This window comes from Schistocerca nitens, chromosome 3 (genome assembly GCF_023898315.1).
Source record: "Schistocerca nitens isolate TAMUIC-IGC-003100 chromosome 3, iqSchNite1.1, whole genome shotgun sequence".
NCBI lineage: Eukaryota > Metazoa > Arthropoda > Insecta > Orthoptera > Acrididae > Schistocerca > Schistocerca nitens.
Genome location: NC_064616.1, coordinates 54,595,271 through 54,620,214, shown reverse-complemented (window position 1 = coordinate 54,620,214; position 24,944 = coordinate 54,595,271). Strand labels below are relative to the sequence as shown.

Below are 24,944 nucleotides of genomic sequence, written 5' to 3'. Positions count from 1 at the left end.
TAATGGTAGTGGACGTCAATATATTCCTCAGTAGAAGCGATTATACAAAGCATGGACTTCACTTGCGAATGGAAGGCAAAGTGAAATTATGTAGACATTTACAACTAGCAGTAAGTGCCAATCTGCAAATACCGGCTCTAACATACATACAATTTGAAGACCTTTCAGCAAATATGACAGTGAAAATACAAGAAAAATGAGCAGCAGAAACGGACTTATCCAATTCGATAGTTATGAAAGATAAACGAGCAGGCGCAAAAAAGAACTGTACTACACCTTCATCACTCAAAGAAGACCAAGCTGTGATACCAGCAAAAGCATCTAACGCTAAAAAAGCAGCAGAACCAAGTTCCACACCCGAAGATATTCAAGATACAACAAGAAGAACTGGGCACTGGAAACCAGGAGTACCTACAGGAGACCCACTTAAGACATCAGCAGATCCAGCCTCAAAAGTATCACCAAGGACATCTAATTTTACATGTATCAGTGAACACAAACAATCAACTATTACCACCCCAGCAACAGGAGGAAGTTCAGCAATTCCAGTGAGAAGAAATGTAAGGCGACCATGTCATCTACAAGATTTTTAATTCCCAAAAAGCTTCAAGACCAAATTAGGATAACTAGTGCACCTATCAACACCACCTCCAGTAGCAGTCCTTGCAGCAAAAAGAGAAACCACCTCAACATCGACCACACAAGTAAAATGGCCAGAGAGATGGAGAACTGCCCCTTTTCACCATCAGGACATTTTCTTATGACCAATGGAAAAAACCAACTCGCGCTTCTAGATGAGAACGAAAATTTCTCACACAATTTAAATTCAGGAATAAAGGGAAGTGGTCAACCAAGTACAATCAGAACAATCCTAAAATCTCACCAGGTCACTCTTCTTCATCAGAATATACAGTCACTTAGGAATACAGTAAGAGAGCTTGAAATCTTGCTATCAGGTGAACTCAGATTCGTTAATATACTGTGCTTAACTGAACACTGGCTGAAAGAAAATGAGTTAAAGACAGTGAAAATAACGGATAATGTGTTAGCAGCACAAACTTGTAGAAATAAGTTTACACGTGGAGGGAACTGCATATACATAAAGATAGATATCGAATTCAATAACTTAATGTTGAATCCTTAAACACTGATAAAGATTTTGAAATATCAGGCGTAGAAATTCCAGCATTCAAGTTAATTGTAATATGTTTATATAGATCTCCAGATACCCACCTAAAAAAATTCAATACTCGGCTTGATACTTTACTAAATAAACTACTAACTAATCGAAAAACAGTTCTTATGTGTGGAGACCCAAATGTAGACTTTAATAAGCGAAGCAAATCAAAATCTGAGCTGATGAACATATTGACAGCCAATAATTTGGAGATTACAATCCACTCCCCTACACGTGAAACGAATCATTCTAGCACTACCATAGACCAAATAATGATAAGCTCCAAAACAAAATATAAATCAGTTGTAATAAAAGCTGGACTGGCAGATCATCATGCACAGGCTATAAGCTTTTGTGTAAACACTAATCCATCCTATAATTATATGAGACAGACTACACACATGGGCAGAACTTTCAGTAATACTGCAGTACAAACATTCCAGAATTATCTCCAACAAGAATCATGGGAGATAGTGTATAGTACAGAAAATATTTCTGATAAGTTTCAGACATTCATGAATATTTTTAAATTTTATTTTGATCTTGCTTTTCCATTGAAAGCCAAAACAACGCAAACCACTAAAAGCAACAAGTGGATTACTAGTGGTATAAGGAAATCTTGTGCTAGAAAACGGTACCTTCACAATATTGCAAGAAGCTACTACACAACTCAGGAGTTTGATAGTTACTTTAAAAAATATAAATCTATCTTAAATAAAATAATAAAGGAGGCAAAGAAACGAGACAATGACAAATACATAGAAGATGCTTCAAACAGAACGAAAGAAATCTGGGAAGTTTTAAAAAAAGAAACCAAATCTTACAAAAGTAGAGTTAATAATATAGTATTAAAGGCTGGCTTGGAAAACATTAATAACCCACAGGAAGTAGCTAATATGTTTAATAACTATTTTATAAATGTAACACAGAAACTACTACAACAGACTTCTAACGGAAAACAGCATACTTTTCCTTCATGTTTGAAAATAGCAAAAGTAAATCCATTATACAAGAAAGGAAACAAAGATGATGTTTCCAACTACAGACCACTGGCACTTCTTTCTGTTTTCTCAAAAATATTAGATAGACTTTTCAATAAGAGGCTAACAGACTTCTTAGAAGTAAATGGCATTCTGTCAGAATCTCAACATGGATTTAGAGCAAACCACTCAACCGAATCTGCAGTTCACTCCTTTCTATTAGAGGCACTGATAGCATTAGACAACAAAAAACTTACCATGGGCATATTTTTAGATTTGTCAAAGGCATTTGACACCATAAATCATGACAAATTGCTACACAAGCTAGAAAATCTTGGCATTAGGGGAACAGCTAACAACTGGCTCAGCTCTTATCTTAAAAACAGGGAACAATATGTGGAAATAGATCAAGAAAGGGACAATGTCATTAGGAAATATAATTCCCAGCTACTGACTGTTAAACATGGAGTGCCACAAGGATCAGTAATGGGTCCTGTTGTGTTCTTACTCTATGTAAATGACCTAAACATAAGCAATGACAGCAGTAAAATAATTCAATTTGCTGATGATACGAGTGTTCTAATTACAGGAAACGCAGAAGAAACTCTTGTAAAAAACATAAAAGGAACCACTGACAGGCTAACATGTTACTTTGATGACAATGACTTAATAATTAACACTGAAAAAACTGTAGCTATGGATATACACACAGCATAAACAAAAAATCTGATATCACCCAATCTAGAGCTATAGGGACAGACAATTGCCAAAACAGCTTGTACTAAATTTCTTTGACTTCACCTACAAGTCAACTTGAAATGGAAAGCACATATTGAGCAGATGAACAAAAAATTAAGTACTTCTTGTTTTGTGCTGCCTACATTAAAAAAATGTACCTGCTACAACACCCTTCAGTGTGTATATTATGCAGTTGTACACTCTCACCTCCGGTATGGGATTACGTTCTGGGGAAATTCTGGAGATGCCATCAAAATATTCAAAATTAAAAAAAAAAATTATAAGAATAATGGAAGGGGTAGATAATCGCAAATTCTTGTAGACCATTGTTTCAAAAAAGAAAGATCCTGCCACTTCCTTGCATATATATACATGAAAATATAATGTATTTAAAGCAAAACTTACATACAAAAAGACCACTCATCACTCAAAATCACACAATACACACCTATGATACAAGACAAAAATTGGATGTACATGTTCAAAGCGCCAACACAAAGTTATTTGAAAACAGCCTTATCCATCCTAGTATCAAACTATACAATGCCTTACCAGATACCATTAAACACATACAAAACATTGGTCACTTCAAATCTAAACTGAAGTCGTACTTGGTTGATCACTGCTTTTACACAGTAAATGAATACCTACAAAACTAAATTTTGGTGTATTTACCCAATGTAGTCTCATTCAGAAGAACATTTGTATTTTATCTCTCTGTATATAGCGTAACAACATTTATTTAAGTATTCATCATTAATTGATATATTAATGTGTGTTATTATGTACAAAGGTATATTATATGTAAAACTGTTAATATTAACAAAAAAATCCAAATATCTTTTGCACATTGTGCAGCTGTAGATGAAAATGGATCAATAAATCAATTACAGGAAGTCGGCTGTAATTTATTGACAGTGCAATTCGAAGTTTTGATGACAGCAGAATCATGGCACAAACACAGAATTTTGAATGAGAAATATGCGTTGCAATTGGAATTAATTTGAACTGTAAAACATGTTGTACACAGTACAGACTGTTTGTAGTGATGCGGACACAGATAGATTGTGATTTATCTTTCTCTCACACAATTTCTAATTAAGTACAGTTTCAATCTTGTTCATAGCAATAGGGATATAGCGTCTGGAACGTACACATTCTCGTTTTAACTACGTAAAGTGGATGCCCACAGTTTAAATTTTAGACCGTGATTTTGTCCATCCACATGATTGTGCTGAAATCGATTATACGCTGTAGTGTGATTTCGGACGACTACGCAAGTGCGCATCCGAGGTGCGCGCAGCCAACGCACCTGCTACATTGCGATATCGATAGAGCGCATCTATAGCGTAGTAATTGCTCAAATATGTACAACAAAAGCTATAGTTTCAGCTTTTAGATCGATGGCAGAGAACTTTAAACCAACCTGAAAATGTACATCAAAATTTCCTAACGCTGAAGGTACTCAAAAACCAAAATCTGGCTGAAAGTAGGACTTCGAAAGGATCCCGATGCACAGTACGAGACTAAATCTCTCTTTTCAGTACCAATAACAACAAAAGCTCGGGGTTATATTTATCAGTCTGAATGAGAAGCCAGCTGGGCGACAACATGTCATTCGAGATAAGAGTGCATGTCGATGACATATGAAAATGATTTCTAGTGTGCACAATCAGGAAATATGCTGGAACGGATCAGGCAAAGTTGTTTTCATAATCCTGGTGTATTATGTAGCGTTCACTGAATATTTAACGCTTACGAAATAGATATGACGCATTATATCTAAGAAACAGTAATTTAAGCGTAGAAAATGCAATAATGCTGCACGTCATCGATGGAGCTGAAAAGGATAACGGAATGCTACTGCAACACCTAATATTGATAGTGTAGAATCCTTGGCTGAATGATTTGTTTGTCGTGAAATTGAGAAATGCTTGTCTTGTTTCTTTTTAGTAGATAAAACAAACCGTAGTCTTTATCTCTGAGTGACAAAGCATTCAAGCGGACGCGCTTCGGTCAGCTGTTGTTAGGCAGACCGGTTCTTTTCGACATTACTAATTTCATTAAACGTGGCATTCTTGTTAACTGTCAGAAATGAGCAAATCTACTTTGCCTAGTCATATATTACACAGTGGATTTTTTCACCCGGTGTTACGAAGCTGGCAAGCACCAAATGTGGAACTGACGCCGAATAATTTAATGTTTCCATTGTTTATTGGGTAAGTTATTTAAAGGGAATGAGTTTGTAGTTTACCATAAACAATTCCGTATGACTCCCTTCGACTAACGAATTATCATTAACCGACATCGGCAATGTTACGAATCGTGAACGTGTTAATATTCAGTGGTTTTATATTTTGTGGAGAATATCTACCGTTGTTCAACATTACAGCAGCGTCGTCGGCCAGTACTCGAAAGATGTGGATAGAAGCGTTCGTTTGGACTTCATGGTTTAAATTAGAAGTGTGTACAAGAAAAAAATTATGTATACTTGCCATACGAGATGTATGTGGCGGTTCTGCGCGTAGTAGTAATTGGTACTTTAATTCTGTTAATCTTACATTATACCATTAGTCGCAAGAGCTTTCACTTTTCCGCGATTAGGCCTCCAGTAACGTAGTCTGCGTTCCTTTACACTGCCAACACTTTGAACATAAAGCGCAGCTGATCTTTTGTGTGAAACCTTTCCTCTTTCCTGTCTTTCGCTGTTGATTTTGCAAGCGACCAGTATTCCCACAACCTTGTTTTTACACGCAGTTAAAGTTCAAAATTAAACCTCAGTTTCCCTCAACCAATAGAAGTTTTCCTAAGCTTCGTACACACTAAGTTATAACGTGTTAGTACGACTTGTTTTGCATGTCTTAGGCATTGAGTTGGCTATGTCATTCCGATAGTTGGTTATTTAGAATGGTACTGCAGTGTGAACAGTTACTAGTGCACATTTGCAGCTGATTTAAACAGAACAGCATTTACATTTTAGGTCTTTTTTCTATGCAGTCATCAAATAAATAAATAAATACCAGTAAATGTTAATAAACATAAGAAAATAATGTAAAGTAACCAAACTGCAAGAATTAAAATTATGTAATAGTCTATTGTTTACCTGTAGTTCAGTAGTATAAATATGTAGGCCATTTGCCACACTTCCCTGGCAGTTCTGACTAGAGGAAAATACTCCACCTTGCATCCATTTTGTGGAGCTAGTTTTAAATTTGTACACTGCATAGGGGCTTCCACATGATCTGCTTAAATAGGCAAGATCAAAAGTATTGATAGCTATTTTGGGCCTTCACCAGCTTAGTATACATCTAAAATGTATGTCCAGTTCTTATTTGTCAGGTTTCCATTTACAGATTTTGTTTACATTTTGTCTAACTGATAGTGTTGAGCCCTTTCATACAATCCGTCAATAACTGAGTAACATGTAACTTGATCTATGTTTAGTGCTACCCAGCTGGAGAAAAGTAGATGCGCTCAAAATATTGCAGATTTCTGTCTGTAAAAAGGTGTGTAGCATATGTGAATGAACTTGTACTTATAATCCTCATTAACTTTTTTTTATAATTAGGGTCAGTGATGCTGTTTTTTATCTCACAAGAAAGCTGAGGTGACCTCCTCCTGTTGTCTAAAAGCTTTGAGATATTTTTTTCCTCGCCCACCCAGAAAGCTATGCTATACTAAATGACCTTGCTTAATTTACTACTTTTTCTCCTTCACAGATAAACTGGCAATCTTATTTTAAGATGCTCACAGTGCACATGAGACATATCTGTCCATATATCTGAGTTCAGTTGTATGCCTTATAGATTGTTTTGCACTGAAAATTTTTAATTTTTCAAAATTGTATTCCAACTTCATATTTATAAACCATGTTTGTATTTTTCTATGTTACTGATTATCTGTCCAGCAGTTTTATGGCAGACTATTAATGTTGAATCAGCTGCCTAGAGGTGGTGTTGGACCGAATCTGGTGACACAGTGTGTATACTACACAAAAATAGTTGTCCCTAATATTGGAATAAGGGAATGCCTCATTTTCTTTTTCTGATCAGAGAGGAATTTCTTGCCACAATTACATATAACCATTTTTTACTTTGGGTTCACTAAATGCAAAGAAACCCAACTCTGATTTTATTTTTAGAAACTGTATTGTGTTGAGAAGCAAGTTGGGCTTGAGTGTGATATTGGACTGTCCTCCCACCCTTGAAATCTTGATTGTGATGACAGTGATCTGTAGCATAGCCTGAGGCCTAAGTTAGGTTGAAAGCTGATAATTTAGTTAAGAGTTGGCAGAGCCAATGAATGTGAATGCCAAATAAAGATTGCAGTAACAGTTTGACTTCTAGCTTAGCCTAAAGTGTACAATAATGTCATTTTTAAATTCAATTTACCATATTTAACACACTCTTCTTCATAAAAAGTTAAAACTGCAAGGTAAATTCAGAGAAACATATATTAGATAATGGATAAGTCTCTGACTAGAAGTATTGATGCATATATTGTACATTATCAAAATAATCTATGAACAATGCATGGCGGTGGGTCCAGTACTAACTTTTACCAGCAACTTGTCATTCAAGACATCAAAGGGCTACAAAAAGTTGTGGTAATGTGATAGTTGCTTCAAATATTGCAGCAGTGTTCCAGAGAATGTCAGTTTCCTGCTGTGTAGAACAGATGCCCAGTGTGGATTTGTTGACTTATGTACACTTCATCGCCGGCCGCGGTGGTCTCGTGGTTCTAGGCGCGCAGTCCGGAACCGTGCGACTGCTACAGTCGCAGGTTCAAATCCTGCCTCGGGCATGGATGTGTGTGATGTCCTTAGGTTAGTTAGGTTTAAGTAGTTCTAAGTTCTAGGGGACTGATAACCACAGCAGTTGAGTCCCATAGTGCTCAGAGCCATTTGAACCATACACTTCATCTGTAAACAGTTGTTTTTCACTGTGTGTGTGGTGTGATATCGCAACCAATTTTAGTTGTCAGGAAACTTAATAACCTGGTGTATACAAGCTGTTATTACCTGTAACTCTTATTTTTCAGAGAAGAGCAAGGTGTTGTGCCATTGCCCAGCATGCCTGGAGTATTTAGGTATGGCTGTTCCAATTTAAAAGATGCCCTTCAACCTCTTGTGGATAAAGGGTTGAAGTCAGTTTTATTATTTGGAGTTTTATCGCATCTACCTAAGGTAATAATTTAGAAGTGATCTAAAGATAACTTGCCCACTAAAAACTAAAAAACGGAGAATATTCCTCATTTATGATTAGCCATATCACCAGTTAAATAATGTAATACTCTTCGTTTACTCTCCTACTTTTGATTCAGCTGTTTGATAATTTCTGGTTGCCATCAATATCTATTGTCTCTTATAACCATTGTATTTTATTTTCCTTGACCAATTTGTCGTTAGGTTAATACTGATGTCACATCACTTCTGCCAAACTTTTCTCTAACATAGTACTACCTTTCATATTCTCATATTTCACTCTGATGTCCCTGCCTCTTTCTTCCACTCAATATTGCCACATATATTCTCTACCACATACTGTTAACTTTCTGTACCTTTCTCACACACTTTGTGTAATTGCAAGTTTTTAAAATATTTTTTGTATTAGCTCATCATAATATTTTTTAAAATTTCCATAGCCTTTTAATTATAAAGCAAAATGGCTTAAGTGGTTAAGGCACTTAATTCTGTCAGCAGTAGTAGGTTTCATCCTTAAATTGAATTAAGATTCATATTCAGTGAGAGTGCCTCCAGTCAGAGATTGCATTATTTCTGTTCATTTACTCATTTTTGATAATATAATGTACCCTAATGGTCTGTTGGTTATTTAGTTTAGAAGCGAGGCACTGACAAGAGATTCTTTTGAGCCTCACTTGATTAAAACCTCAATATTACATTAATCCTTGTTGAGCTACATTTATGTTTTCCATTTACGTAAGATGTGTTGGATGATTTTTATTGCTTTTCTATTTGTTAAATTATACATTGTTGATTTTTCACATTGTACCACATGTAGACACCCAACTTTGAAACTTCATTAACCTGTGGGAATAAAGGACATGTCGGTGGAGGTACCTTTTTTCGTATATTTTCCATATCACTGGCTTAAAGGGCATTTCTGAGATTGCTCACAGATCTTTGAAGGGCACTCAGTTTGAAGAAACATCTCATCAGTAAATTCAACTGCACCAGACCCTCTCTCTTCCTAGGAGGGTGCTGAGAGGGCCGGGTCAAGGGTGTCAGACTATTTAAAGCCACGAGTTATCAGAGGTTATCTGCCTTGAAGAGTTAAAGCAAAGCTCCAGCACACTGGGTCCACTGCCTAAATGTAGCATCAGGTGTGAAAACAGTTAGAACACAGATCTTGTTCCATCACCAACTTGTTGCTGTCCGTGTGTGCTGTGTCAGAACCATATATGACAAATGAACCATCGCAAATTATGCAGACAAATGTTTTGAGCAACTAGGATGGTAAATGCAAACATTGTCCATTAGGGATGATGTTAATCACCCATTTTGCTTGTGAGTTACTTGTAATGACAAGAGAAAAATATCAGTATTTTAAATACAGGTTAGCTAACATTCTATTTACATGCTTTTTCTTTATTTTATTTCATTGGTTCTATGTGCCAATGTTGCTAGGAGGTAGGTACACCAAAATGTATAGAGAATTTATTACAAAGAAAAAAAATCAGGACAACAATACACTGAGCCAAGATATTTCAAAATGAAATCCTATTTACTGACTACACAGTATAGAAGTTCTCTTCTTTACAAAACCCAAACAATCTATAAGCAGTAACCATACTGGTATTTGCCTGGAATGGCTTGAGAAAACCCAAATCAGTATGACTGTACTGGGTAAACAAGTCTGTATTCTCTTTACATAAACAGTTTTTCAAAGTCACATGTTTATTTCAGTGGCACAATGATGATAATGCAGTCAAGTGAACCTAGAATACTTTTATATGATTAGTACTGTCAACTATTCATCTCAAGAAATTAATTACCAAATATAATTAACTGTTTTTAGGGGAACAGAACTTTTCCTGAAGAAAATCCTTTAACCTCAGCCTAAAAAACTGTGGTTTGGTTTAACAATGTTGAACTCCCTTGGAAGCAAGTTCAAAGTTTACGCTGCAAATGCTGAACGTGTGTTTTGGATAGTGCTTATGGATCATAATTATTATTTCCCAACTCCAGTGTCCCTGATAGATCTTCTGTTCCTGGACATCTTCCCACTGAAATTCTCTCCCCTTCACATCTGATTTCACTGTATCTATCCAACATTTCATGGACCTTCTGCATGGTCTTTTGGCTTTGACATGAATTTCAAACCATCATGGTCTGCTTGCATAATAAAGATTGTTCCACTGTGTTACATAGACTGAATGGACGGTACAGTTAATTTTAAACAAGTTAATATAGTTTGCGACAGATCTCATAAGTTAGTAATGTACTGTGATGCCTAAATAAAGATCTCAGTATAGCTTCTTGATTGAAAATATTATTTGTATCTGAACTGAGTAGTTCTCCTGAAATATCATCCTGTATGACATCAAGAAATTCATGATGGTGCTGGTAGGCAATATTGTAATCAGAGATGTAACCGTAAGCAGCTTCTGAAGGGACATGAGTATGTGCCTTCCACAAGGGAATACTATCTACCCTATGTACCAGAAATCTGTTATACTTCTGCTTCCCAAATTGCGTGACTGTTGTAAGGGAAGCAAATATCAGCATGAAAAAAATTGTATATCATAAACTCAGTATACTGGAGCAACCAAAGCATCTTCAGAGTTATCTGCTGAAAATGAAGGAAAGCCTCTAATGTGTATTGTGAAAAGTTGTATTAGCATAGAACCTCAAGGAGCAACTTGTATTATTGTACCCCAAAGAAGCTGGCTAAATTCCTGTTAAGTGATAGTGTAAAACAGCTTTCTGTTTCCTTCCACTCAAATAGGAACACCCCAGGGGGCTCACTACTCTTTGGTGAATCCATGCTTGGCCTCACACTTTTCAATACCTATTCCCTTTCCATGCTGCATGTGTTTCCTCCTATTCTTTTTCCCCTCCTTGGATATTTTCAGGGGAGCATGTTGCAGTTCCAATGGCCCAACATCTGAATGGTCCCTCATCTGTTTTTCTTTCTTTCTTCATTCTCCATCACCTCCCATTCCTCTGCTTCGGTGTTTGAGGTTTCTCTTTTTCTTTTTCCTCCCTGTGAGCTACTGAAGGCTGGCCTAAATGTTTGACACATAACAGATGATTTGGTAATGTGTAATTCCCAGGCTCGGGTCGACAGGTTTCGCACATACCCCCGGTACAGGCCAGGCCCAGGGAGGGGCGATTGCCTGAGCTGTTACCTTCCCAATTGCCAACTGGTCCCTCTGTCAGGAGTGTGCGAGGCATGACACGAGGTGTGAACAATGACGTAAGGTTGGTGATCCTCCGTTTATTATTCAGAAAGGTGCTGATGCAATTGCAGGCCCTGTGAAATCCTGCTCTCATTTACGTAATAGGATTTTGCTTCTGGAGGCCAGTTGTGATTTTCACGCTCAAAAACTGCTTACAGCTTCGCTCCTCCACAGCTGTCCTGTTTGTGTCAAGGCCCATCAAAAGCTGAATTCTTCACGTGGCTACTTACATTCAGCTGCTTAATGGCCTGACTGAGGGAGATATTCAAACTTATCTCTGATCAGGACGTCACTGTTGGCCATCGGGTAATGGAGAAGGTTGATGCGACCTTAGTGCCTGCATGCACTCTTTGTCACGTTTGATCAAGTAGTGCTTCCATTGAAGATCAAAGCAGTGTATGAAGTTATCACGGTCTGACCTCACATTCCAAACACAATATGTTGCTATCAGTGTTAGCATTACAACCACCCTCACATGTCCTGTAAAAGCACAGCCATATGTGTTACTTGTGATAGGGATGGTCACGAGGGTGATTGCCCTTGTTACTCGTGGTGTATCAATTGTAATGATGACTATACTGCCTCAGCCATGAATGTCCCTCGTATCTCGATGAGAGGCCCATCCAGGAGACCCAGGTAAAAAAAAAAAAAAAGTATCTTACCCTGTCGCTGGCAAGTTGTTGGCTAGTTGAAAGTCCTGCATTTTACCATCCAGCACTTTTAGTACCGTTCTTGCAGTGCCTTGCTCCATAAAGGACATGGCCATGCAGACTTGCATCCAATTCAGCGCTGCAGTTGTAAAATTGCCCAGTATCACGGTAGCATCCCTGTCTCCTTCTACAGCTGTACAAGAAGCCATCAGATCTTTGCCCTTGGTGGTGAAATCACATGCTACACAACTGGCAGGATGAAAGGACAAAGACTTTCTACATACCGCCAGCCAACAACCATCTGAGTCTTTGTCTGCCAACCATAAAGGCTCTAAGAAATCTAATAAAGGCAAATAGCCTTCTCCTTCCGTAACTCGGAGATGCGATTCAATGGTGTCACTGTGTGGTAGCCTCACCGATGTGACCTCCATTTTGCAGGTGTGCACTGCCTACTGTTTTTCTACCCTGGAATCCACAGGCTGACCCAGGGAGAATGCCGATGCCTCTGTAGATTTCATGGAACAGGATCCTCCAGTCTCTGGCCCCTGTAGCAATGAGCCTTAGAGGGCTGGCACTTGGCAGCCACCAAGGTGACAACCCTTCCTATGACTCTTCTCCAATGGAACATTCATAGCTTTAGACCCAACAAGGAGGAATTTTGGCTGCTCTTGCCATCGCAGTGTGTGGTTGTTTGCTACCTCCAAGAAAAAAAATTGCGAGCTTGCAACCACTTTAACCTCTCACATTTCCTTCCTGTCTGCCCCCCCCCCCCCTCCCCCTGCCATATTCCTCCCACACTGCCCCTACCACCACCTGGTGCCTCCCCCCCTCTTCCAAGGATGGCATCCCATCTCATGGGGGGTCATACTGCTCATTTGGGATGACGTTCGTAGCCAGACCCTCTCACTGAACACCCCGCTGCAAGGAATTTTCCTTCATCATTTCATCTTTTCTCTTTGTAACTTACACATCCCTCCATAATCTGCTGTCACTAGGGTAGACTTTCTCCAGCTTTCTGGTAAACTCCTGAGCCCCTTATTGCTGCTCAGTGACTTTAATGTGTACCAGGCTCTTCAAGAACCTGTCTGAGAGGTGCCATCTTAGCTGACCTTCTCAATCAACTCAGCCTCTGTCTTAACACTGAAGCACCCACTAAGACTCTACACACAGCTATTCCTATTTGGATCTCTCATTCTCCAATGCCCACCTTGCCCTTCGTCTCGAATGGTTCATTCTCTCTGACAAGTACCCAAGCTACCATTTCCCATGTGCTATCCGTTTGCTGACTCCTACCCCACCTAGGTGTAAATCCAATTGGCAGCTTTCTAAGGCCAACTAGAGGCTTTACTCCTCACTGGTGACCTTTGACAAACAACATTTCCCCAGTTGGTATGACCAGGAAGAATACCTTACTAACATTATACTTACTGCTGCAGAACATAATCTTTACCACACTGTGTCGCCTGGTGGACTAAGGTATTCTGCAACATTATTTATGCACTGAGATGTGCCATCTGAGTTTTTAACCATCATCCTACAATTCCAAACTGTTGTTGCATTCTTCGGGATAGCAAAAAAGCTAGCTGGATTTAATTTACTAGTTCTTTTAAGATTTCACTCAATCTTCCATCATGTGAGCCAACCCCTATCGGCTCTCTGGGACCGATGCCCATTCCCCGATTACTGGGCTGACCTTAGCAAGTGATGTCATTGTGGACCTTATTGCTACCTCCAACACATTAGACCACCGTTTCGAGGAGATTTTGAGCTCCATTCTTTATCAACCCACGTTCTCCCCTTGGCACTGTATGGAGGCAGCTCGAGTAATACTCTTCTCCTCTCAGAATTGTGAATGCTACAATTCTGTCTTTACTGTGAGAGACCTAGACTGTGCTCTCACTTCATCCCGATCTTCCACTTCAGGACCGGACTTGTTCACATTCAGATGTTCCAGCTCCTGTGGACAAGCACTTTCTCCTTCATACATACAATTGCATTTGGGCAGATGGCACATTACCCAGATGCTGGCATGAAGCCACTGTCATACCCATACCTAAGACCGGTAAGGGCAAGCACCTTCCTTCTAGCTACTAATCCATTTCTCTCACCAGCTGTGTGCAAGGTGATGGCACATATAATTCTTGGCGAGCTGGTATGGTGGCTCGAGTCTCGCAATCTAGTAACCACTGCACAGTGTGGATTTAGAGCATGCCATTCTGCAGTTGACTGTCTCATCACTTTGACAACCCATGTCATGAACAGTGTTTTGTGGAAATACTAGGCTGTCCGTGTATTCTTACTTGGAGAAAGTCGGTGGCACCTGTTGGAGGTCTGGTATCCTCTATACTCTATACAAGTGGTGCTTCCGTGGCTGCCTGACCCGTTTCCTTCAGAAATTTTTAAAAGACTTAGTTTTCAAGGTATGTGTGGGTTCGGCCTTGTCGGACACCTTTATCCAGGAGAACAGGGTGCCTCAAGGCTCCAACCTGAGTGTCGTCCTCTTTGCTATAGCCATTAACCCTATTATGGCCTGTCTTCAACCATGCATCTCCAACACGCTTTTCGTTTGCGATTTTGCGATCTGTTGCAGTTCTCCACGGGCTTGGGTCCTGGAGCACCATCTTCAGTGATATATCGATCATCTTTACTCCTGTATCATCGACGATGACTTTCACTTTTCCACTGTCAAAACCGTTTGTACGAATTTCTGGTGGTACAGTGGGCTTCCTGCACTGTCTTTACACCTTTGTCCTGTTGCTCATCCGTTCACTGAAACTATGAAATTCCTGGCACTCATGCTTGATAGAAAACTTCCTTGGTCTTCGCAAATGTGTTACCTCGTCGCACACTGTACCTGGTGCTTAGTGTCAGATGTGTCCTCAGTGGTGCTTCCTGCGGAGTGGATCGGACCACCCTCTTCCGTTTGTACCAGTCCATTATCTGATCAAAACTAGACTATGGGTCTTTCATTTATTCATCTGTATGTCTGTCCATCTTACGCTGTCTTAATACAACTTACCTTCATGGAGTACATTTGGCCACTAGCCCGGTTGAGTCTCTATGCATAAACTGCCAAATGACCATTGTCATACCGGCATGATGTTATCCTCTGCTTATATGTGTGCCATTTGTCTGCTGTGCCTGGTCACCCATCCTATGCCCTCTTTTTCAATTACTCCCTTGACCGCCAGTATGGGGCTTGTCCTTCTTCTGTTACCCCCACTGCGGGTACGGGGTTAGAAGAGGCCCGAGGTATTCCTGCCTGTCGTAAGAGGTGACTAAAAGGAGTCTCACACAGCCCCAAGAGTTCAGGTCCCATTCTGTTGTTTGACCTAAAACTTTCAAAATTCTACAGAAATGCGGGCCATATGGGGAAGGACGCTTTACATGATGCACAAGTGCCCTTAGATTCGATCTCCTGAATCTCTTGTCATGGCTTTGCACCTCCACCTGCAATTCAGTTATTTTGGTGAGGACACTTTCCAGGTTATGTCATCTTCTTCCGTTGTCTCCTGTCCTCCATAACAATATTGGATTTCTCTGCGCCCAATATCCAGCACAGTAGCCAGTCCCCTGTGGTGGAGCCGTCCTGTACCCATTTGGTGGTAGCCCCCTGACAACACAGGATCTCACTGCTGATGCCTGAGCTGTTAACTCCCCACGTATGCCAAGGAGCAGATGCCTGTCTTCCTGGGGCATCAGGACTCCCGGCAATGGCCATCATGTCAGGTGGCCTTTGCTGTGGCTGGATGGCGCCCATGGGGAGAGCCCCTGATTGGAGTAGGTGGCGTCAGGGTGAATGACCCACAATGAAGCAGACTAAGTTATCTCTTACTGTGACCGTACGGTGCCAACAGTCTCTACCATGGGAGGAATGTGGGGCTACAGAAAGAAGAGAGCCATATTCACCTCAATATTTAGTCTGTAGCGGAATGGACAGGGACTCCTTTCTACCTACGAAGCCTCAATTTTTTGTTGAACATCATGTGGAAGTGACAGCACTGTCCAAGATGAGAAGGGTGCAGTCTTGATTTAGACAACATCCCCAGCCCAATCCCGGGTGTTACTCACTTGTGACCGGCTGGGTGATATTCCTGTTTCCGTCACTCCCCATGAAAGCCTCAGCATGATCCAGGGGATTATTTTCCATCGCGACCTCCTCTCGCAGTCTGACGACAAGCTCCACGCCAATCTAGAACGGTGGGGTGTTCATGTCATCTGGCACGTTTACAGGAGTCCCAAAGACAACAGGGTTGCTACCGGTGCCTTCCATCTTGGCCTTTGAGGGTGATTCATTACCTGAAAAGGCCAAGGTGGTGGTTTATCGCTGTAGTGTTAAATCGTACGTCCGTCCCCTTATGTGGTGCTTTAAGCGCTGGAAATTCAGGCACATGTCTTTCCGCTGCACTTCCAGTGCCACATGTCGAGACTGGAAACGTCCACTGCATCCAGATACTCCATGTGCGCCTCCTCCCACTTGTATCAACTGTGGAGAGCTTGCCAGACTGCACAGTACTCCAGAAGAAGCGGAAAATCATGGAATACAAGACCCTGGACCAGTTGACTTACCAAGGGGTTAAACGTAAATTCGAAGGATTACACCCTGTTCGGTTGACATCAAAACATGCTGCAGCTACATTACCATCGCCGTCACAAGTACCAGTCGTACCACACCCTGTGCCTCAAACAGGTCTCCAGAATACCTACTTTGGGAGCAAGGCCCCCCCAGACGCAGGGACACTGGTTCCCTCCCCCCCACCAGCTGGAGAAGCAACAGCCTCCTTTGGCTCCTCTTGTGCGGAAGGGGTCCCTTGGTACCCTCTCGCCCAAGGTCTCCACTAATGCCACAGCGGACACTCACCAGTGGCTAAAGGGGCCAAAAGCTGCTGGACGAAGAGCTTCACGGTCTTCCTCCATGCCTGAAGCTACTTCGGAGAAGTCCTGCCAGCAAGCCCCTAAAGAGAAGTGAGAGCTCAAGCAACCAAAGAAGTCTGCTAAGAAAAAGGACCCTCTGGTGGCCCCAACACCACCACTCCCTACCAATTCTGCACCTGCAGATGAGGTGAAGATCTTAGCATCCCCTGAGGACCTGGATCTCACTGATGCCTCATCCACAATAGAAATGGATACAAATACTCAATAGGTGGCAGCAGGTAAACCTGGGGGGGTAACCTACCTCCTTGCGTACTTCATGCCTTGCCAGCCTCACGATAACATCATCCTCCAGTGGAATTACTGCGGTTTTTTTCCACCACTTGGCTGAGCTACAGCAACTGTTAAGCTTTACACCTACTTTCTGCATTGCCCTCCAGGAAACCTGGTTTGTGACATTTCCTCGTCATCTTCAACCGGATCTGGTGAGATGGCATCTTTCCATCGCACTGGCGAGAGAGCATCATCATTCCAGTGCTCAAACTGGCAAATACCCACTTAATGTGGATAGCTATCGGCCCATCAGCCTCACCAATGTTCTTTGTAAGCTGTTAGAATTTATGGTAAGTCGGCAGTTGGGTTGGATCCTGGAGTCACGTGGCCTATTGGCTCCATGCCAGGGCGGTCTCTGCCAGGGTCACTCTACCACTGATAACCTAGTTTCCCCTCAAGTTTGCAATCCCAACAGCCTTTCCCAGATGCTAACACCTAGTTGCCATCTTTTTTGATTTACGAAAAGTTTATGACATGATCTTTTGACATTATATCCTTGCCACATTATATGCGTGTGGTCTCCAGGGCCCGCTCCCAGTTTTTATCTGAAATTTCCTATCGCTCCATACTTTCCATGTCCAATTTGGTGCCTCCCATATCCAGGAAAATGAGGTCGCAAAGGACTCTGTATTGAGTGTATCACTTTTTTTAGTGACCATTAATGGTCTAGCAGCAACTGTCGGGCCGTCTCTCACATCTTCTCTGTATGCAGATGACTTCTGCATTTCGTACTGCTCCTCCAGTACTGGTGTTGCTGAGCAGTGCCTCAGGGAGCCATTCACAAGGCGCTGTCATGGGCTCTAGCCCACAGCTTCCAGTTTTCAGCTGCGAAGTCGTGTGTCATGCACTTCTGTCGGTGTCGTACCATTCATCCGGAACCAGAACTTTACCTTAATGACAATCCACTCACTGTAGTGGAGACATACTGATTCTTAGGACTGGTTTTCAATGCCCAATTGACGTGGCTTTCTCATTTTCGTCAGCTAAAGCGGAAGTGCTGGCAGCACCTCAATGCCCTCTGCTGCCTGAGCAACACCAACAGGGGTGCAGATCGCTCTACGCTGCTGCTGCTGTACAGACCCTTGTTCAATCCCGCCTTGACTATGGGAGTCTGGTTTATAGTTCGGCGGCACTCTCGGCATTGCGTTTACTTGACCCAGTGCACCACTGTGGCATTCGACTGGCGACGGGAGCTTTCAGGATGAGTCCAGTGACCAGTGTTCTGGTGGAGGCCAGAGTATCTCCGTTGGCGGCTGGGCATGCACAACTGCTTGCCAGTTACATTGCACACCTTCGTAGTTCTCCTGAGCATCTGAATTATTGTCTCCTTTTCCCACCCATGGCGGTTCATCTCCCCGATCTCTTCTGTCTGAAGTGGAGTCCTTACCTTTACCACTTATACGCAAGGACCATTCATGTACACCTCCATGGTGTACACTTAGGCCGAAGCTTCACCTGAACCTTTCACATGATTCTAAGGACTCAGTTAACCCTGCAGCTCGCCGCCATCACTTCCTCTCGATGCTCGACATGTACTGGACCGGGACTCTGTACTGACTCCTTCAGCATCCTACAAGCTATCAACCAGTGCCACCCTCGCCATCCTTTGGTAGCGACCATCAAGGAGTCCATCTATGGCCTGGAACAGTCCAGTCGTTCTGTGGTGTTTTTGTGGACCCCAGGCCATGTCAGAATCCCAGGAAATGAATTTGCCGACAAGCTACCCGGAAACCACTTCTGGAGATTGGCATTCCCATAACTGACCTGCGATCATTGTTACGCCGCCAGGTTTTTCAGCTTTGGGAGACGGAATGGCATAATCTCGGTATGTACAACAAACTACGTGCCATTAAGGAGACTACAGGGACTCTGTGGTTATCTGTCGGCTCCGCATTGGCCATACGTGGCTAACAAATGGCTACCTCCCCCATTGTGTGGACCCACCTCAGTGTCACTGTGCCTCACATATGGTTCCCCATTCCTTTCCCCCCTTTTACTTTCTCAAATGTACTTTGGTGTTTTTGTACCTTGAGCCTTGCTTGTGTCAGGGAAAAGGGGCTGATGACACTCTAGTTTGGTCCCTTTATACCCCAAAACAACCAACCAACCACCCAACCGACTGACCATTGTGTCAGGTTTGCCTTTGTAATTGGTGTCTGCTTTCAGAACACTGCTCAATATTTAAAGCAGAGCTCTTCATCCTCTTTCAGGCCACCTAATACATCCAGTGATACAGGCTTTTTGATTGTCATATGCCCGGATTCTCACAGTGCCCTTCAGAGCCTCTGTGTATTGTAAACAGTTCATCCCTTAGTGCAACAGGTCCAAGAAAGCTTCCACTTGCTCACTGTTGAGGGAGCCACTGTGATGTTCATGTGGGTTCTTGGTCATGTCGGTCTGAAGGGGAATGAGGCTGCTGACACTGTTGCCAAGGCTGCCATCCTCCTGACTCGGCCTGCTAGCTCTTCCATTCCTTCGTATGATCCTCTTTTTGCCGTCTGTTGGCAGGTGGTGTCACTTTGACCCTGAAAAACCTCAAATAGGAGGGAGAGCTCTGGAATAACTTCATATAAATTCCATGCTGCTCTAATTTAATTAGCAATATACCATTCTCTCCTCAGTAAAAAGCCTTTTTCACAGAGTCTTCTCATCACCAGTAGTTTTTATTAATACCTTCCACAATCTCTTGCGACAAATAATGTATTGCCCAGTCCAATGAAAAGCCATTCATGAAAACACACTTGGAATTTTTGGTAATTTGTGCTCTAAGAAAGGGGTAGCTATTGTACTGACCATTGCCTTTTTGCAACAATTTGAAAACACATGTAACAATGGTATTGATCTATACACTAATATCATCTGAACTCCTATGGGAATCGGTAATTTTTGCACTGGTAACTTGCCGTTGAGTGCCCATAAGCTCTAAACACACATTAATTTACGAGTAGGAAGTTGATGATTGAGGGACACTGCCTTAAAGCATGCGATAAGTTGGAAATTTGAGTCAGTCAGGAACCATGTTCAAATGACCAAAGTGGTTAAGGCAACTGACCATGAGAAGTGGTAAATCTGGGTTAGAGTCCTGGTCCAGCACAAATTTTTAACTTTCACAGTTGCATTACCACAATGCCCTGCACACCTGGAAGTGACAAATTCCCAGGGGCCGATGACCTAGCAGTTTGGTCCCTTCTGCCCCCCCCCCCCCCCTCTTTTTAAACAAACCAACCAACCAACCACAAATTCCCACCCATCCCTTCACTTTCTATCTTCATTCTCTATTTAATATAAATTTTAATTTTGATCTATGTTTATTAATACCATTTTGTCAGCCCTTCTTGCATAGAGGCTTCACAATTCAATATTAAATACTGTCTTGGGGAAAAAACCAGGAGAAAGATATACTACAAAAAACTCAGTGGTATGATTCAATTAACAAAAAGCAAGAAAAGATCATAGGAGTTACAGTATATCTCAGTAATCTGAAATTTCCCATTCCAATGAACTGATAACTGATTTTTTTGTCTCTCTTCTCTGACACTGACGTCACAGTATCCTGCATTGTTATAATTTTATGCTGTAACTAACGAACCTGACAATGCTTCACACAATTGCTAAATATGTATAGGAATTTGATTTATGTCCTAATCTTCTCCTCTCGCACTCGCTATCCGTCTCTTCCTCTGCCCCACCCCTCTCGTCACCCTCCTACTCCCTCCCCCACCCCTACCCCTCTCACCCCCTCCCCCTCCTCCCCGCACACCCCTCTTGTCACCTTTCCACCATCCCATCCCACCCCTCTTCTGTCTGTTGCATATTACAAGGATATACAGGAAAGGGGAACCAAAGCCCTCCTTGATTGATATCTCCCCCATAGTTCACTGGAAAGTGTATAGTATAAAAAGTTGTTCATCCATGGATCATTTGACAGTGCTGCAAAATTTGTAGAAAAGAAAGCATGTCACCCACATATCCACTGCCCAACACAATTAAAGGGTCACTTTTCCAAAACCCCATAATTGTTTCCCATTGCAAAGCACAAATTTGAAATTTGGCTCAAAGGTGCATACAACTTTCCTCCATAATGGTGCAAAAACATGTCACCCTGTCACATCAGCCTCAGACTTGATGATGCTTCTCAACAAGGTGTCGACGTGTGCAAAAAAAGGCCAGAGCTCAGAAGTTCATGTGGGTTGTAAAGTGAGTTAATGATATCACATTTGCACCAAATTTCACCACAATTCTGTCCAGCACCATTGTAGACATATCAGACAATGGAAAGGTTGTCACACCCCCTCTTACCTGCATTTCACTCTTCCTCTTGATGCCCCTATGATGGAGATCAAAATCACGTGGTTTCCATAAGGGTGGCCAAGGAAAACATTTCACACACACCACCACTCAGAATCTACATAATAAGGCCTTGGGATGGAATAAATGGTATCAAGGAAACCACACTTCCCTTGGGGCAGTGACCCACACATTTCGCAGCAGAAAACAACAGTTCACAGTATGGCGAACAACGGGATGGTGTTCTTGATAACCTTTGACACTGCTGGCAACCCCTGGACAGTTCAACCCGTCTCAAAGGATATTGTGGTTCTGCAACCCTATTGGATGTAATTTACCCCTTTGGAGTGTAGCTCGATAATCATTTTTAGTCCACTGTGTTACTGGGCACAATTGTGGTGTGCAGGGTTGAACCACAAGGGACCTTTCAAAACCATTTGATGAAATGTGAATGTGATCTGAAGCAGCAAAGAGTGTTTATGCTTTCCAGCCCTCCTGTCACACCACTGCCAAGGAAACGGTAAATGACTGCCTCTGGACATGCTCATTCTTAAAGTGCCAACAAAAGTGCACAGAGGTGTTGCTGAATTGGAGGTCTTGGAGGGACCCTATCCCCTTTTATTCACATATCAATGCCAGGTCTCTCCCCTGCTCCCAGCGATCACATCACAAGAGGTTGCAAAACATTAGTGCTGAAAAAGCACTTTTTGCTGCTTCAGATTACATTCAGTTTTCAGAAAAAGGTTTTGAAAGGTCCCTAGTGGTTCCACCCTGTATGCTATGGCATTACAGTCACATCACGGCACATTCCAAAGGGGTCAGATTATGTTCAATGGGTTTGCAGCCTCATACTGTCCTTAGAGAAGGTTGAATTGCCAAGGATAGTCAGCAGTGTCAAAGGTTGTCATGAACATTGTCCTGTTGTTCATTCACTGTGAACTGTTATTTTGAACTACAAAATGTGAAGGAATCAGCACCCCCAAGGGCAGGGGTGGTTTCACTGATGCACTTTATGCCACCCACTGAGGCCTTTTCCATGACTTCTGAGCAGTGGTGTGTCTGAAATGTTTTCTGTGGCCACCCATAATGAAACCATGTATTTAAACAATAGCCATGGTGGTTCTGACTTCTGTCACAGAGGCATGAAAGGAAGGGCTGAAATGTGGGTAAGGAGGAGTGTGGCGACCTTCCCATCATGTGACATGTCCACAGTGTCATCGGGTACAATTGTGGTGAAATTGGGTACCAATGTGACATCATTAACCTATCTTACACCTCACATCAACTTCTGAGCTCTCTTCTCCTCCTCCTCCTCCTCCTCCTCCTCCTCAGTGAGTCTACATCTACATCTACAGCCATACTCTGCAAGCCACCTTACGGTGTGTGGCGGAGGGTACCTTGAGTACTTCTATCGGCAGTTCTCCCTTCTATTCCAGTCTCGTATTGTTTGTGGAAAGGAGGATTGTCGGTATGCCTCTGTGTGGGTTCTAATCTCTCTGATTTTATCCTAATGGTCTCTTCGCGAGATATACGTAGGAGGGAGCAATATACTGATTGACTCCTCGGTGAAGGTATGTTCTCGAAACTTCAACAAAAGCCCGTACCAAGCTACTGAGCGTCTCTCCTGCAGAGTCTTTCACTGGAGTTCATCTATCATCTCCGTAACGCTTTTGCGATTACTAAATGATCCTGTAACAAAGCGCGCTGCTCTCCGTTGGATCTTCTCTCTCTTCTATCAAACCTATCTGGTACGTATCCCACACTGCTGAGCAGTATTCAAGCAGTGTGCGAACAAGCGTACTGTAACCCACTTCCTTTGTTTTTGGATTGCATTTCCTTAGGATTCTTCCAATGAATCTGTCTGGCATCTGCTTTACTGACGATCAACTTTATATGGTCATTCCATTTTAAATCACTCCTAATGCCTACTCCAAGGTAATTTATGGAATTAACTGTTTCCAGTTGCTGACCTGCTATATTGTAGCTAAATGACAAGGGATCTTTCTTTCTATGTATTCACAGCACATTAGACTTGTCTACATTGAGATTCAGTTGCCATTCCCTGCACCATGCGTCAATTTGCTGCCGATCCTCCTGCATTTCAGTACAATTTTCCATTGTTACAACCTCTCGATATACCACAGCATCATCCGCAAAAAGCCTCAGTGAACTTCTGATGTCATCCACAAGGTCATTTATGTATGTTGTGAATAGCAACGGTCCTACGACACTCCCCTGTGGCACACTTGAAATCACTCTTACTTCGGAAGACTTCTCTCCATTGGCTCAAGTTGAGCCACAAATTTCTCTTCTCCCCAATTCTATTCAGTACCTCCTCATTAGTTGCGATCTACCCATCTAATCTTCAGCATTCTTCTGTAGCACCACATTTTGAAAGCTTCTATTCTCTTCTTGTCTTAATTATTTATCGTCCATGTTTCACTTCCATACATGGCTACACTCCATACAAATACTTTCAGAAAACACTTCCTAACACTTAAATCTATACTCGATGTTAACAAATTTCTCTTCTTCAGAAACGCTTTCCTTGCCATTGCCAGTCTACATTTTATATCTTCTCTTCTTCATCCATCATCAGTTATTTTGCTCCCCAAATAGCAAAACTCCTTTACTTCTTTAAGTGTCTCATTTCCTAATCTAATTCCCTCAGCATCACCCAACTTAATTCGACTACATTCCATTATTCTCGTTTTGCTCTTGTTGATGTTTATCTTATATCCTCATTTCAAGACACTGTCCATTCCATTCAACGGTTCTTCCAGGTCCTTTGCTGTCGCTGAGAGAATTACAATGTCATCGGCAAACCTTGAAGTTTTTATTTCTTCTCCATGGATTTTAATTCCTACTCCAAATTTTTCTTTTGTTTCCTTTACTGCTTGCTCAATATACAGATTGAATAACATTGGAGACAGGCTGCCACCCTGTCTTACTCCCTTCCCAACCACTGCTTCCCTTTCATGCCCCTCAACTCTTATAACTGCCATCTGGTTTCTGTACAAATTGTAAATAACCTTTCGCTCCCTGTATTTTACCCCTGCCACTTTTAGAATTTGAAAGAGAGTATTCCAGTCAACACTGTAAAAAGCTTTCTCTAAGTCTACAAATGTTAGAAACGTAGGTTTGCCTTTCCTTAATCTATCTTCTAAGATAAGTCGTAGGGTCAGTAGTGCCTCATGTGTTTCAACATTTCTACGGAATCCAAACTGATCTTCCCCGAGGTCGGCTTCTACCAGTTTTTCCACTCGTCCTTACTGTTTAAAGCATTGCCAAGCCCAAGGGCAACATCAAAGGGCACCAAGCCTTATCACCATTACAGAGGAAGGTTGTAGGCCCTTTGAGCAAATTTCAAACATCTGCCTTGTAATGAAAGATAGTTATTGGATTTTGAAAATGTGTTGCACAGTGTACATGGTGGCCAAATGAGTAGCCCATTTGATACAAAGGCTCTCATAAGCATCTCATCTG

General features: G+C 41.8%; 1 protein-coding gene across 1 annotated transcript in view; it reads left to right on the top strand.

Moving 5' to 3' along the window:
• The first annotated feature begins 4,804 nt into the window (after window positions 1–4,804).
• The window catches only part of LOC126248014 (delta-aminolevulinic acid dehydratase), a 49,504-nt gene continuing 29,364 nt past the window's right edge, over window positions 4,805–24,944 (top strand). The window contains exons 1-2 of the mRNA XM_049948597.1: window positions 4,805–5,114; window positions 7,936–8,080. Of these exons, the coding sequence (XP_049804554.1) occupies window positions 4,990–5,114; window positions 7,936–8,080 (270 nt within the window). The 5' untranslated portion in view covers window positions 4,805–4,989. The remainder of the gene's footprint in view (window positions 5,115–7,935; window positions 8,081–24,944) is intronic.